The 15619-nt window shown below is 26.9% G+C and overlaps 8 protein-coding genes across 8 annotated transcripts, besides 7 other annotated features; 5 read left to right on the forward strand and 3 right to left on the reverse strand.

Moving 5' to 3' along the window:
- Positions 1 to 261: 261 nt before the first annotated feature.
- EDI_065700 (uncharacterized protein) lies at positions 262 to 2688 on the forward strand (the record flags this gene model as incomplete). Its single annotated transcript, XM_001738390.1, has 1 exon — positions 262 to 2688. The coding sequence occupies one exon, from the start codon at positions 262 to 264 to the stop codon at positions 2686 to 2688; it is 2427 nt and encodes an 808-aa protein (XP_001738442.1).
- Positions 1011 to 1032: a sequence feature (AT_rich).
- Positions 2689 to 2734: 46 nt separating the features above from the next.
- On the reverse strand, positions 2735 to 4576 carry EDI_065710 (long-chain-fatty-acid CoA ligase, putative; the record flags this gene model as incomplete). The annotated part of the gene is made up of 1 exon (XM_001738391.1): positions 2735 to 4576. The coding sequence occupies one exon, from the start codon at positions 4574 to 4576 to the stop codon at positions 2735 to 2737; it is 1842 nt and encodes a 613-aa protein (XP_001738443.1).
- Positions 3443 to 3471: a sequence feature (AT_rich).
- Positions 4577 to 4979: 403 nt separating the features above from the next.
- EDI_065720 (uncharacterized protein) lies at positions 4980 to 5564 on the forward strand (the record flags this gene model as incomplete). The annotated part of the gene is made up of 1 exon (XM_001738392.1): positions 4980 to 5564. The coding sequence occupies one exon, from the start codon at positions 4980 to 4982 to the stop codon at positions 5562 to 5564; it is 585 nt and encodes a 194-aa protein (XP_001738444.1).
- Positions 5565 to 5898: 334 nt separating this feature from the next.
- Positions 5899 to 6732, reverse strand: EDI_065730 (uncharacterized protein; the record flags this gene model as incomplete). Its single annotated transcript, XM_001738393.1, has 1 exon — positions 5899 to 6732. One exon carries the CDS (start codon positions 6730 to 6732, stop codon positions 5899 to 5901), a length of 834 nt encoding a protein of 277 aa, XP_001738445.1.
- Positions 6733 to 6843: 111 nt separating this feature from the next.
- On the forward strand, positions 6844 to 7389 carry EDI_065740 (uncharacterized protein; the record flags this gene model as incomplete). The annotated part of the gene is made up of 1 exon (XM_001738394.1): positions 6844 to 7389. The coding sequence occupies one exon, from the start codon at positions 6844 to 6846 to the stop codon at positions 7387 to 7389; it is 546 nt and encodes a 181-aa protein (XP_001738446.1).
- A 30-nt stretch (positions 7390 to 7419) lies between these two features.
- Positions 7420 to 8154, reverse strand: EDI_065750 (uncharacterized protein; the record flags this gene model as incomplete). The annotated part of the gene is made up of 1 exon (XM_001738395.1): positions 7420 to 8154. One exon carries the CDS (start codon positions 8152 to 8154, stop codon positions 7420 to 7422), a length of 735 nt encoding a protein of 244 aa, XP_001738447.1.
- Positions 7423 to 7493: a microsatellite.
- Positions 7529 to 7717: a microsatellite.
- A 191-nt stretch (positions 8155 to 8345) lies between the features above and the next one.
- Positions 8346 to 8405: a sequence feature (AT_rich).
- A 120-nt stretch (positions 8406 to 8525) lies between these two features.
- On the forward strand, positions 8526 to 12311 carry EDI_065760 (AMP deaminase, putative; the record flags this gene model as incomplete). Its single annotated transcript, XM_001738396.1, has 1 exon — positions 8526 to 12311. One exon carries the CDS (start codon positions 8526 to 8528, stop codon positions 12309 to 12311), a length of 3786 nt encoding a protein of 1261 aa, XP_001738448.1.
- Positions 12312 to 13041: 730 nt separating this feature from the next.
- Positions 13042 to 13232: a microsatellite.
- Positions 13233 to 13795: 563 nt separating this feature from the next.
- Positions 13796 to 13837: a sequence feature (AT_rich).
- A 215-nt stretch (positions 13838 to 14052) lies between these two features.
- EDI_065770 (uncharacterized protein) lies at positions 14053 to 15619 on the forward strand (the record flags this gene model as incomplete). The annotated part of the gene is made up of 1 exon (XM_001738397.1): positions 14053 to 15619. A coding segment is annotated over one exon (1567 nt), but the record flags the coding sequence as incomplete, so codon positions are not given.

The raw sequence follows: 15619 nt of genomic DNA on the forward strand, positions 1-15619 counted from the left end.
TTTGTTCAATTAGAGACACGTCCACAAGCATTTAATATTGGAATGTCTATAATTCAAGGTAATTATTCACATCCAAATCAACCCCAGATAACTCAAACTATTCTTTACTTTGCATTAAAACTTATTGAGTCGTCAACAAAAAACATTCAAAATTTTAATGGAACAACAAGAAAACAATTATCAATATCTCTTCTTGATTGGTGTTTGACTCAACCAGCTGGTATGGCAATGAAGAAAGCCATTCACACATCAATTAGTTTAATGATTAGCAATGACCAATTCCTTCCAAGTGAGTGGGCAATAACTATTGTTAATTTAAAAAATAAAGTAACAACAGAACTTCAAAGCCTAGTTGTTATATTAACATTAAAAGAAATAAACGATGAGTTAATTGAGAAATCAAAAGCTTTTTCTCAATTAACTGATCTTAGTAATAAAGTCAAAGATGCGTTTAGAGAGAATGGAGTAAAGGATATTGTAGAATTCCTTTATCGTTGTATGACTAATGAACATTTAGTAAAAGATTCATTAGAATTGTTTGGGACATTAGTTAGTTGGATTGATATTTCATTTTCAACTAATTCAGAATTTGTACAAAGGTTATACAGTTATCTTAATTCTCCTAGCTTATTTAATCCAACAATATTTATATTTTCTGAAATTATTTCTAAAGGAATGGATCCTATGGTAAAATTGTCTTTAATTCACTCATTACAACTTATTAAATTCATTCCAATTCCAAATAATTCTAATGAAGATTCATTTATTTCTGTTTGTAAACTCTCTGGAGTTATTATTAATGAAATATTAGCTGCTACAGAAAGAAAATTTCCAGTAAAAGCTTTAGTAACTGGTAGAGTCCAAATACAACCAGAAGTATTTAATACAATTCAAGAAATGCTTTCAAGTAATTTTATTTTCTTTGTTAATCTCTTTCAACGGTCAACATTAGATATGGCTAAAGAATTCTCAAGTGGAATCACTAAGGCAATTAATGACTTCTTTGCTCCTTTATTAAATAAATTTATTATACCAAATTCATTAGTTGAAGTAGAAAGTATGTTATTACAAGCATTATACTCTAAATATCAAATGTTCATTAAAAATGAATTTGATGATGATGGTAATAATGGTTCTGATTTACTTAATTGTTTAAAAACTATTTATCGTGCATCGTCTGATTTAGATCAAAGTTGTTTAGTATTACAACAATTCTTACAACAACTAATGACATTTAACTTAAAGAATCCAAATGTAGAAAGTGTTTCATGTCATGCATATTTTATATTACATTTTCCTGACAAATTAATGGCAAGACCAGAGACTGTTCAATTCATGACCCAACACGTAACAACATTCGCACAACAATTTATTCGTTTTGTTGATGTTGCTCCAGAACACTCTCCAATTTATCCAGCAATCTCAAGATTTTTAAAGTATATCTCAGGAGATTGTTTATGTGGAATTATCGAATACTCTATTGGTGTGATTGAAAAAGGAAAATGTTTTTCAGAAATTAAAGACCTTGTTAGAGAAGCTCGTAGTAATGGAATGAACCCACGACAAGAATGGAGTATTAAAGTTGGACAAATAGTTAAAAATGTTGCTGAAACGATATGGATAAAAAGAAATGTAATAGATACCGTTGATTTGTATAGTATATTATCTGATTTAACTGATAGTGGATTAAGTATTGTTATTAAAGAAGTGTTTGGTCCAGAAATTGAACATTGTAATTCACTTGGAAATAATGGAGATATTCAATTTACTACACAATACATTGGTAGTAGATTAAAGAATGTTTCTGCATTTCTTAAGAAAAATGGATTTACTAGTAGAAGAGAATCATTTACATTATACAATGAATATTGTCCAATTGTAGAACGAATCATTCGAGGAGAAATTCATTGTGATAAGACACAAATTAAAAAATATGTTGTTGATTTTGTTCAAATGTGGATTGAAGCAATTAATCCAGAGTTTCATATTATACCGTCAATACAAGCAATGTCTAATTATTTAAATGAAAGTGTTAATGATATATTATTATTAGGAACATTAATTGTTCATTTACTTAGTAAACAAAATAAATTGAATGTAGTAATTCTTGGAAATGAATTTAAATTTGTTCTTCAGGGATTTTTGAATAGTCTTAATGGAACAGATCAATTAAATGAAACAAGTGAATTATTTAGAGAAAAAATGGATATTGCTAAAACTATCTTTTCAATAATGACTTTTCCACCACAAATGTATCATATATTTAATGAATTTGATTATACTATTTTCATCAAGAATATTATGTTTATTATTGAAAAACTAAGATCAGATGAATTAGCTAGAATGATAGAAAAATATTGTATGAAATCTATTGAAATATATTTAATGACAAATGGAGAAATTGGAAAAAACATTGGAATTAATATTTGGTTACAATTATTTACTCAAATTATAAATAGAGTAAGACTTACAAAGAATTATGGAATGAGCTTTTGCATTGTAGAAGGATTTAAGTCTTTAGTTGGATTAATACAAAAATATCCAGTTTTAATAGAAATGATTAAATCATTCATTTCAACTTTACCTTCTGATAAACAACAATGGGTATCAATATTTTATTCAACACTAATTCAATGCCAAAATGTGACTGTCCCACAAGTGATGAATTTATTAAAAGGATTTATTTGAAATACTCAGTTTAACTAAATGAATGTTTTAAAAAAAAGTATTTTAGTTAGTTCATATCATTAACTTTTGTCCTCATTTTATCAATTTCAACAGCATAATGTTTCTTTAAATTTGCTCTTCTTAACTTCATTGAAGGAGTTAATAAATCATTGTCTTCACTAAATGGTGTATGTTCAATATAAAGAGCTCGTGGAATAGCAAATGATGGAATTCCTTTTTCATGAAGATTCATTGTAATCCATTCTAATAATTCTTGTTCTTTCATATCACTTGCTTCTTTTGTTGGAACTACAACAGCAACAACAAAATTATCAGTAGATACTCCATGCACAAACGCTTGTGCAATTTTATTTGAAATCATTGCTTGTTCTACATTTTCTACAGCAACAAACTCTCCTTGTGCTAATTTAATTAAATTGGACCTTCTGTCGATAATACTAATTGTTCCATCAACGTTCAATTTAACTATGTCACCAGTAATAAAAAATCCATCTTCGGTAAATGAATTTGAAGTAACCTCAGGTTGTTTATAATATTCTTTAAATAAATTGTCTGATTTTATTTCTAATTCTCCTTGTGGTGGATCATTAGAAGTAAGATATCCCATATCTGGAACACTTCTAATTCTAAATGTTGTATGTAAGAAAGGAACTCCAATAGAAAGAATCTTTGGATCATTCAACCCAGGACATCCACAACATACTCCACCAAATGTTTCAGTTGATCCATATCCTTGAAGAACATGACAATTTGGTAAATTTTCTTTAAAATAATTATATATTTCCATTGTGATTGGTGCTGATCCATTGATAATTGATTTTAATTTCTTTCCAAGAAGATATGATGGTGGTGTGATTAATCTCGAAACAAAATTAGATGATGCGATGTATGCATCCATAGCCATTTTAATTCGTTGTAATACTCTTGGAACAGCAATAAGATGATCTGGTTGACAATCTTGAATTTCATTAAGTAAACACCCAAGTCCTCCACACATAAAAGCAACTCTACCATATCCATAAACAAAAATATATGTAACTTCATGTTCAAATACATGAGCTAAAGGTAAATAACTATATGATGTTCTATTTAATGCAACAGTATCTTTATCAAATATATTCATTGAAGTAAAACAGTAAACAGCAGAGTGGAAAGATTTATGAGTATGAACAACTCCTTTAGGATTACCTGAAGTTCCACTAGTAAAGAAAATAGAATAAATATCATCAACAGAAGGAAGATCTACTGGAGTTGGATTTAATTTACCAATTGATATAATATCAACAAGAGAGTGAATATCTAAATTCATAGGATTAGAATATGGAACTATTGAATCAATATTAATGTATTTAAGTTGATGACTTTTAGATTTTAATTCAGTAGACTTGGAAATAGTTTCAGATGAAACAACAATTAATTCAATATCAGTTAAATCAATAATATAATTGATTGATTGAACTCCTAAAGTAGCATATAATGGAATAGGAATTAATCCAATTCTATGTAATGCTTGAGAAATAATAATCCACTCAGCTCTATTAGGAAAAAATATACCAACCATTGATCTTTTAGGAAGATTATATACTTTTTTAATCCCACTTGAGATGTTTTCTGCAAGTTCAAGAGCTTGTTGACCATTATACCAAGAGAAGGATTGAGAATTATTATATTTTCCATCAGACTGTTTTGTTTTATATCCCAAAATATCTGCTGTTGGTAACTCATGGCAACGGCGTTCAAATAACTCCCAAGATGTTTTCGAAGTAAAAGTTTCAAAAGAATCTTTTCCTTCACGGTTATGGTAAAGATTACTTTTTGCTTCAATATAAATTAATTCCCCTTCTTTGTGGACATGATGCATTGATGTTTGTGTGTGTTGAACAGACATAGTTGTATGTTATAAGGTGATAATTATTTTCAAGTTCATTTTAACCTTTCCCTAAAAAAAATTAATCACCGTAAATCACTGAAACGAAATCATACCAAATTAATTCCAAAACAATAACATAATTTTTTCTGTTTTTTTAAATTTCTATTTTTGAAATTATTCAAGAAAAGATACACTAAAACTCAAAAAAAATCAAAAAATATGAAGTATGATAAGAATGGAAATTTTGTTTTTTTTTTCGATAAAACTTAATAATCAATTAGAAGATCAAAAAAAGAAAAAAAAGAAAGTTATTTTTATGAGGTAATATTATTATTTGAAATGAAGAGAAACGAAAAAAGAGAGGAATAATAAAGAAGGAAATAGATAAATATATTAATAAGATGAACTGAATAGTCAGATGATGTCATTGGATGAGTCTTGCTTACAAACCATCATCTGTCAGATGGAGACAATTTCAGAAGTTATTAAATTAATACAAGTATCTAAACGATGGAAAAAACAATGTTTTCTAGTTAAAGATGTAACTCCTTTCTGTGAGGCTAAACAATCTGATGAACTATCTGAGGAAGAGTGGGAAGGAGAGGTTATTTGTAGAAAAGATATTTCATTAAAAAGAGTTGTTCAGTTATTTAAGAGGTGCAAGAGAGTTGCTGTTAATGCTGAAGATATAGAACAATTTGATTGGGAAGGAAATTGTTTAAATCGGTACGATAAACAACTTGAATCAGTTTCTGAAATTATTCTTCATGGCATTCTTACTTCTGATGAATTAATTGAAGAAATAGGTGAAAAAATAGTTGAAATTAATGTAACCATTTGTTATTATGATGATATTAATTTCAGTAGATTTCCAAATTTAAGAAAATGTCGTGTTGATTTAAATAATGAACCATTAAAAGTTAATCAATTATTCCCAAATGCACTCCAGCCATTAAGTTTATTAAGAATTAATCATTGTAAAAATTATAAAAAGTATATGGATTAATTAGATTTAAAAATTTGAGAGGATCATTATTGAAGTTGATGAAACTATTATAGAAGAAGAAATTAAAACTCTAGACCAATTTGCCATTCTTGTAACAAGACACTTTTTTGATGGAATGGATTCTAGAATATTGGCTTTAGATTGTGATTATTGCAATGATTGGGGTAATGAAGAAGGAAATGAAGTTTTTATCTTTAGAGCGCCAAGAGAAATCAACACCTCCAGTGTCATCGTTTCATCTAATCATAATTAAACTGTTGTGAATTTTAAACTATAATAAAAATGTTGTAATAAGATAATTCAATGATTTGGTGTATAGTTTTGAGTTAATTATTTAAAACCATTCAATAGCAGTTAATGATTTTATTGTTGAATAACCATCCGTGTTTGTATTGAGTAACGTTACAAGATCAAGTGTAGATGAATAATTCTCCTTAAATGGTTCTGATGGGATCCATAACTCTCTTGATTTCTTTATTACGAAAAACGAATTTATTACAACAACATCATCACCTGTATTTGGACATACACATAATGAACACATCCAATTTTTTTTTAACGAAAAAGTATTTAATCCGTTTTGTGTTATTATAAAAATAAAATGAGATTGATCAGTAACTATCACTCTATCACTTTGACTTGGTGGAGGAATAGTTGTTGAAGTAAAACTCCCAATCAATGAGTCGTTTTCAGTTTTAATAAATATCATAACGTTTGATTTGTTTACAATTTTGTTATTAAAAGAGTAACTGGTGAAATCATCAGTTTTACTTGAAAATAATAATTGAGTATGTTTTAAGTGAACTTTTTCTTGAAATATTTTAATTAGTTCATCTGAGAAGTCATAACCAATAGTGGTTGATAAAACATTTTTTGTTTGAACATCATTCATTTCTGTTTGAAGGTTATTAATTATGTCTTCAACCTTCATATTTCTTTGTTTTATATATTCTTTTCCTTCTTCTTGTTTTTTTTTCAACTCATTTTCAATATTAGATTTTTTTTGAATAAATATTTGAAATAACTCTTCCCTCATATCCATCTTTTTAGTTTCATTTAATAACTTTTGTAATTCAATTTCCTTTCTTAGTCGTTCGATTTTTGATTTTTCTAGATCAATCTCCTTAAGTAGGAGTTGTCTTTTCATTTTGGTAGTTGTATCCTCCATTATAGAATTCATTTTTATTGAGATTAACATAAAATTTTGAAGAAATAAGAAAAATAACTATAAATTAAAATGATTTTCTACAAGAAAAAACTTAAAAATAAAAAGACACGAATGCAAAAGAAAAAACCTCTAAACAGAGAATATACAAAAGAAGAACTTGAACAAAGACGTCCAAAAAAACCGAAAATTAATATTGATGATTATAAACCATCTGGAAATCTATATAAAGGAATTAAAACAAAAGATGGAAGAAAAATTAATTATATTGAACCAAATGATGCTAAACTTCCAACAGAATCTTGGAGATTTTATTGTTTCAAAGGTGATGAAGAAATAGAACATCCTTTTGTGATGAATGATAGAAGTTTTTATATCTTTGGAACTGACAAAGAAAATGTGGATATTGTGTTACGTCATCCTACAAATGAACCTCAACATGCAGTTGTTCAATTTAGACATCATAACAATGAAGTTCTTCCTTACATAATTGACTTAAATTCTAAAGAGGGAGTATATTTAAATAAGAATAGAATCAAAGAAAATGTTTATATAGAATTAAGAAATGGAGATGTGTTAATGTTTGGTTATTCAACCCGTGAATATGTGTTGTTAAAAGAAAAACCTTTTCATCATTCTCATCATCGTCATTCAAACTAATACTAAACAAAAGATACGACTTTAAAATAATCAATTTTTGTCTTTCTTTGAATTTTTCTTTTTATTATTTTTACTTTCAGAATTTTTTTTTCTAGGTTTCTTTTCTTCAGTCTCATCAAAAACATTATCTAAATCAGCATCTTCATCATCTTCCTCCTCCTCATCTTCTTCACTCTCACTTTCGTGTTCATTTTCTAGTTCTGAGTCTTCAAAAATATCTTCATCTTCTTCAAGAGCATCAGCCTCATTCTCATCATATACTTCTTGGTCATCATCTTCTTCCTCCATTTCAAGTTCTAACTCTTTTTCTTCCTTTTCTCGTTCTTCTAATTCGTTTTGTTCCTCATCAATAAATTCAATAACAACATCTTCTCTTGGTCTTTTTGGTTCTTTCAAAAACTCAGCTAATCCATCTATCATTTCATCTCTTTGTGTATCCTCAAGCTTAAATAATTCTGCTAATGTTTTTATTTCTTCATCATTTCTTTTTAATAATGCAACTTTACATTTTTCTACTTGATCATCATTTTCAAATCCACAAAAACTTAAAATATTATTTAATCGTTCTTTTTGGCTTCCTTGTCGTTGGTACATTAATCTATGAATAAGTACAAGCATTTCATTAGATGTTCCACTAATTGCATCACTTATAATTTTACTTGTACCAAGAACTATTCCTGGACCATGATATCTTTCTATTCCTCCAATTTGACCTGTAGGAAGTCTTTCTGGAGCTTTTCTTTCTGATCTTGTTCTTCTTTTCATCTCAAGATATACTTATTTCAGTTTCGTCCTTCTTTTTCTCTTTTTTTTCCATTATTAAATCGTATTTTCTCGGGATTCATCACTACTATTACTATGGATAGTTCTTTTTTCTTAAAATTATGTTTTTCAGTTTTTTAGTTGAAGGGTTTATTCATTTTTTCTTTTCTAATACCATAAAAATTAAAACAACCAATTTTTATTTTATTTAAAGAATAATACAAAAAATTTGTTTTTGTTAAAAAATTAAATAAGAAGAGAAGAAAAATGCTGAATAATAGGGAATAAATGAATAAAATAACAACAAATGATATTATCATATAATCCAGAAACGAAAAAAAAAAAAAGAAAAAAGAACTTAGTAAATATAAAAGATGAATAGTAGTATTGATTCAACATTCTTCAATGACTATGTTTATTTCACTATTACTCGTGCATATTCTTCAATTAGTAAAGAAGACAGAATTGCTGCAAAAAATATTCAACAAGCAATATTATTAAGAAAGAAATATTTAAATTTTAGTGATGGAAGTGAAGTTTACCCACCTCACTATCACCTTTCCAATCAAGTTAATAATGATCATTATTCTTTATTAAAAATGAGTGATGGAGTATTTCAGATTATTCAAAATAATAAAGCAATTATGTCAATTGTTCAATACAAACAATATTTAATAGATTATAAGACATTATTAAATTTATGCGAAAGTAGTATTGTCAAAAATTTTGCAGAACAACGATTAAATGAATTGTCAAGAAAGTTTAAATTGCATTGTTTATTAAATTCTCGAAAATCTAAAAGTCAAACATCAGTTGAAGATATTCATACAATATCTAAAATTGATACTCATATTCATGCTGCTGCATGTATGACAGAATCACAATTATTAAAATTTCTTAAAGAAAAAAATAAATCAAGTAAATCAGAATTTGTTGGATATTATACAATGGATTCAGGTGAAAAAGAATTAGAAACATTAGAACATATGTGTAAAAGATTAGGAGTTAATTTAGAAGAATTTACATTAAACCAATTAGGAGTACGTGCAGGTATTGAATTTTTTAATAGATTTGATGTATTTAATGCTTCATATAAAATTGCAGGAGAAGATTTATTAAGAACAGTATTTTTAAAATCAGAAAATTATATGCATGGAAAATATTTTGCTGAATTAATTCATAATGTTTTTGATACATTAAATGGTACACCAACACATTTAGAACTTAGATTAAGTATTTATGGAAGGTCATTAGATGAATGGGAAAAATTAGCTGAGTGGATTGATATGTGGGACCTTAGACATCCACAAAATAAATGGATGATTCAATTTCCAAGAATATTCCATGTATGTAAAGGAAATAAAGAAGAATATACATTTGAAACATATATGAATAATTTATTTAAACCATTATTTGATGCATCTTTATATCCAGAGAAATATCCACAATTAGCAGAATTTCTTAGTACAGTATCTGGTTTTGATTCAGTCGATGATGAAAGTGCATTAGAACAAACAGTTGGAAATTTACCAAGTGCGGGTGAATGGAAGAGTAAAGAAAATCCACCATATTTTTATTATATGTATTACACTTATGCAAATATTGCATCATTAAATTATTATAGAAAACAGCGTGGAATGAATACTTTTGATTTTAGACCTCATTGTGGGGAATCAGGTCATATTCATCATTTAGCAGCAGCATATCTTACTGCTAAAGGAATTAATCATGGTATTAGATTAGAAGCATCACCTGCATTACAATATCTTTATTATTTAAGTCAGATTGGATTAGCAGTATCTCCATTAAGTAATCATAATTTGTTTCTTGAATATGAAAAGAGTCCATTTAATGATTTCTTTATGAGAGGGTTAAATGTTTCATTATCATCTGATGATCCATTACAATTTCATAGAACACAAACACCATTAATGGAAGAATATGCTATTGCACAACAAACATGGAATTATGTTACTGGGGATATGGCTGAAATAGCATATAATAGTGTATTACAATCTGGGTTTACAGAAGAAGAGAAAGAATCTATGTTAGGAGAGAATTATCATAACTTTAATGAAAAAAATTCAAATAAAACACGACTAACACTTATCAGAAAGAATTATAGAGATACTTCTTTAAAATTAGAAAGAGATTATATTGAAATTTTAAGTGATGAAAATAAAATGAAAGAGTCACATATTTTTGCTAACATTCCATATTCAATTATTGATGTTGTTTATCCAGAAAATGGAATGGAAGAAGAAATTGATGTTATTAGAAAATTAGAGTTTTGGTTAAATGTCAGAGAGAAATATCTTAGTTATTGTGCTAAATTAAGAACAACAAGAAATAGTTTCTTTCATCCTAATGCACAAACAACAGAAGTAATTGCATTAAATCAAGGAATATTTAATGTATATAATGAAGAAGCTATATGTGAAAATGATCACTATCATCTAGCAGAGATTTATTGTCAAGAATGTGGTAAAAGATTTTGTATTAAATGTTATAAAAAAACACATAAAGGAATTTATCATTCATTACTTCAATTAAATTGTAAACCTACATTTGATATTATTGATGATGAACAATTCTTTTGGGATTATAAAGCATTAAAAAAATTTTGTCAAAGTGGTCCAGCAAGAACGTTTTGCTTTAGACAAATGCATGTCCGATCTGAACTATTTCAATTATACCATTTACTTAATGAAAAAAGTGAAGATATAGAACAAACAGCATTAAAAACAGATTTTGAACAAATTACTAAAGTAGATACTCATGTTCATGCTAATAGATCATTTCATCCAACTGATTTACTTGAAATTATTCAAAAGAAATTAGAAAAAGAACCTACAAGAGTAGTTAGAAAAGAATTAGAATTAAATGGTAAAACGTATTATGATATAACATTACAACAATTATTTGATTTATTAGGAGTTAAACAATTTAATATTCATTCATTAAATGTTCAATCAGATCCATCACTTGTTTCTAGATTTGATTTATGGTTAAATAAATATTACCCATTTGGTCAATTAAAATTAAAAGAATTATTCCTTACAATTAATAATGATATCCATGGAGAATATTTATGTGAGTTATTAAAAAGTACTGTATTTGAACGATTAAAAGTATTAGAAACTATTAAAACTGAATATCGATTTAATTGTAGTGGAATGGAATTAAATGAAATGGAAGAGTGGGCTAATCAAATCGTTAAATCGGGGTTAATAGAACCTAATAATAATTCTTATATTATTTGTATTCCACGTATTTATTCTAGATGGAAAGAAGAAGGTTATATTAATAATTTCTCCGAATTTCTTAGAAATATATTTAAACCTTGTTTTGAAGCAACACTACATCCAGAACAACATCCTAATCTTGCTAAATTTTTATCTAATTGTGGTGCATTTGATTGTGCAAGTGAAGAACTTTTACATGAAGAAGAAATTGAACCAAGAAATATTATAAGACCAGATGAATGGGATATGAATGAAAATCCTCCTTATGAATATTATTTGTATTATTTATATGCTAATATAACTGTTCTTAATGGATTTAGAAAAGAAAAAAAGTTAAATACGTTTGATTTTAGACCTCATTGTGGACAGGCAGGTGATAGAATGCATGGAGCAGCTGCATTCCTAACTGCAAATTCTATTACTCATGGAGTTATGATTGATGGACAAAATACACTGCAATATCTTTATATTTTAGCTCAAATAGGAATATCATCTTCTCCAATTCAACAAGCAGCATTATATGGAGGAGTAGTTGATCCATTTAGAAAAATGTTTGAACGAGGAATGAGGATATGTTTAAGTACAGATACACCGTTACATACTCATATTACAAAAGAACCTTTAACTGAAGAATATTCATCTGCAATGAAAAATTTCCAATTAACACAAACTGATTTGGCTGAGATTGCCCGAAATTCTGTTATTATTTCATCATTTCCTCAAGAATATAAGGAAAAATGGATCGGGAAGGATTATAAATTACCTGGAATTGCTGGAAATGATTCAAGCAAAACAAGTATTCCTGATATGAGACTTGAATTTAGACAAAGAATCATCGACAACGAAATTCGTACATTTGAGAAATGGTTAAAAAATTCAAATAACATTATAAGGGAAAAAGCTGATTTTAATTAAATACGTTAAGCAGTTTTGTTTATAAATAAAAGTGGTTTGGTATTTAATGCATTGACTTAAATATTTTTTTGAGTGTCAACAAAGTGAATTAAAATCATTTCTAATTTAAACCGATTAAATTCTAATTAATTCTTATGATGATGTTATTAAAGATATGATAGATAAAATCGATTCTATTTTTATTTTTTACTTATTTTATCAATTTCTAATAATTCAAGTCATATATAAATATCAAACAATAACAAAATAAGTATTGGTCATATAGAATAATAGGTATTGAAAAGTAGAACTGAGTAGAGAACAAGTGTGTAAGACAATAGTAATATTCAATATATGATATTTTTTTTGAAGAATAAGTACTTTTATCTATATATATATTCATTTAATTGTTAATTAATCATTATTTCATAGTATCTATGAATATTGAGAAAAACAAAATAACAGAATAATTTTTTTTTTAAACATAAACAAGTTTGTAATAATAAATCAACAACAAATTCATGAGAATAAAAAACTGTAAATTAAAGAAATTGTTCATAAATAATTTCTTCCGTTGTATAATAATAAAAGGATAACTTAATTTTATTTTGATGTTTCGTTTATAAGTTATGTGACTTCTATAATTAGTTATTAGCATCATGTTGCACCAATATTGAAATTTGATATATATTTGAAAGAGTTACTTTTGTTAGAAGATTTAATAAACAAAGAAATTTATGTATTTTTTTAGTCTTTGTTTATTTATTCTTTTTATACTTAATCCTTTTGGTTTTCTTTACTTCTTACTTCTTTTTCTTGATTTCTTAATCTTTAGTCATATGTTTTTTATTTTCAAAAAGGATTTCTTTCTTCCTTTATTCTTAATTTCTCTATTCTTGCCTTCTTGTTTCTTCAACTCATCCATTCTTTGATTTATTTCTTATGTTCAATTCTTTTTCAATCCTTGTTTCTTCAAGTATCTTTTATTTTTAAAATGTTCTTCATTTTCATTGATTATTCTCATAACAGTATTGATTAAACATTCCTTGAATTATAGTCGTTATATTTATGATATTAGTTTCTCTTTACTAGAGCTCGTTTTTTGGACATTCATTAATGATAATTATGAAAGAATTATTACGTATGATTGTAAACATTAATCTTGATTATTTATTCTAAAGCTCCTTCTTGATTTATTGTAGTTATACAATAATAATATTCTTTTTCCTGAAGAATTAAAATTTTGAAACAACTGATGAATAAAATAAACAACAATTCATAAAATAATATGGTAAATATTGTTTAGAATAAAACTCCAGAAGAAGGGTATGTGTATTTAATCAGAAAGAATAATATGAAGAGATTCCATTAATTAGTGATTAGTTGTTTATTTTTAAACTAATTTAATTACTTTGTTTCCATTAGTTCTCTTGTAGAATTAACTTATTTTAAATAAATATTCTTCTTATTTTTTGAATTACATTAGAGAGCTGAATTGATAGTTCATTAATATTAATGATAAATTCTTGATTTATTATTAAAAATTTGGTGATTCTTTTGACTCTAATTCAAATAACATTATAAATTCGATTTTTTTCTGAAATAGGATAAGTCTTTAAAATTAAATCAATAGATTAAGCGAAAATGTCAAATAGAATTGACAATAATAATACTTCATCATTATTCGAAGTTTATTTGTAGTTCAAAAAAAGAAAAATCAAACAAAAGAGGGTATTCATTATCTTTTATCTATACCAAATATATGCATAAGATATTGAAGGTCATACTTTCTCCAATTGTTAATTTTTTTCCAAAAGGATTTCCAACAAGAAAATTAATTCCATTATTATTATTACAAATTTGTGAAGCATTTACCAAAAACTCTATTGCAGCATATGCTGGATTTATGGTAACGGATTTTGGAGTAGTAGATAGTCCAAACCAAGCTGGATATTATAGTGGATTATTAAATGCATGTTATTTCTTTTCACAATTTCTTTCTTCATTCTTCTTAGGAGTTTTATCAGATAATATAGGAAGAAGACCAATTTTATTGATTGGGTCTATTGGATCCATTATTTCAACTACTCTTTTTGGATTTTCTTTTAACTATTGGTGGGCTATTATTTCTCGTTCCATTAATGGGTTAGTTAATGGTAATATTGGTGTAATTAAAACTTTTATGGGAGAGTTTTCTACAAAAGAAAATAGAGCACAAGTGTTTGGTCTTCTTGGATTAACGGGTGGTTTTGGTATGATTATTGGAGCAAGTATTGGAGGATATCTTGCTCGTCCAACAAAACAATATCCATCAATATTTGGAGGAATGAAATTCTTCGAAACATTTCCCTTTATATTACCAAATTTAGTGTGTTCTTCAATTACAACGGTTGGTGTTATTCTTAGTTATTTCTATTTGGAAGAAACAAAACCAAGAGAACGTACTAACGAACAATGGTATCTTGAACTTTTGAACATTTTTAAGAAAGTTATAGAAAGAACCATTAAGATAGTTAAAATGTTATTTTCTAAAGAATTTGTTGGGATTTTATGTTGTTTTAGTTATTCTATCATTGCTGTTGGTGCCTCAATGATGTTGAACGTTATTCCTTTATTGATGATGGGGTCTATTAGTGTAGGTGGTTTTGGATGGGAAACAAGTCAAATAGGAACATTCAATATGATTTCTGCAATAGGAATTATTTGTACACAATTATTTATTTATCGACCAACAGTAAAATTTTTTGGACCATTATGGACAAATAGAATTGGTTCAATAGGTAACTTTATTTTATACAATATACCTCCTTGTATTTATTATTTATATCCTTACGGTAATGTAGCACTATGGATAGGGCTTAGTGTTTATAGTTTTATGGTGAATATAACAACTCAATTTTGTTTTGCTTCAGTAATGGCTATGATTGCTAATAGTGTAACAAGTGATTTATTAGGTACACTGAATGGGCTGAGTCAAAGTTTAGTGGCATTGTTTAGGTTATTTGCACCCTTAATTTCATCTCCTTTGATAGCTTGGTCATTTACTCAAAAATTCCCTTTCAATGCTCATTTTACTTTCTTTGTCATGGCTGTTGTTCCTTTAATCAATTTCTTGTTATTGTTATTGATTCCCAAGTCAATTAACTATCCAAAAGAAGAAGTTCAATACACTAAAATTATTGAACTTGACAATATAGAAGACAAAAATGATATACAACAGAAAGATGAAACTACACAACAAGACGTTAATCCAACAAACCAAACTAACACTACTAAAGCTGACTCTTCTGAAGAACAAGTTAACGCCATTATTATTGATGAAGGTGAAA

Source organism: Entamoeba dispar, genomic scaffold (genome assembly GCF_000209125.1).
Source record: "Entamoeba dispar SAW760 scf_1105229461299 genomic scaffold, whole genome shotgun sequence".
NCBI lineage: Eukaryota > Evosea > Mastigamoebida > Endamoebidae > Entamoeba > Entamoeba dispar.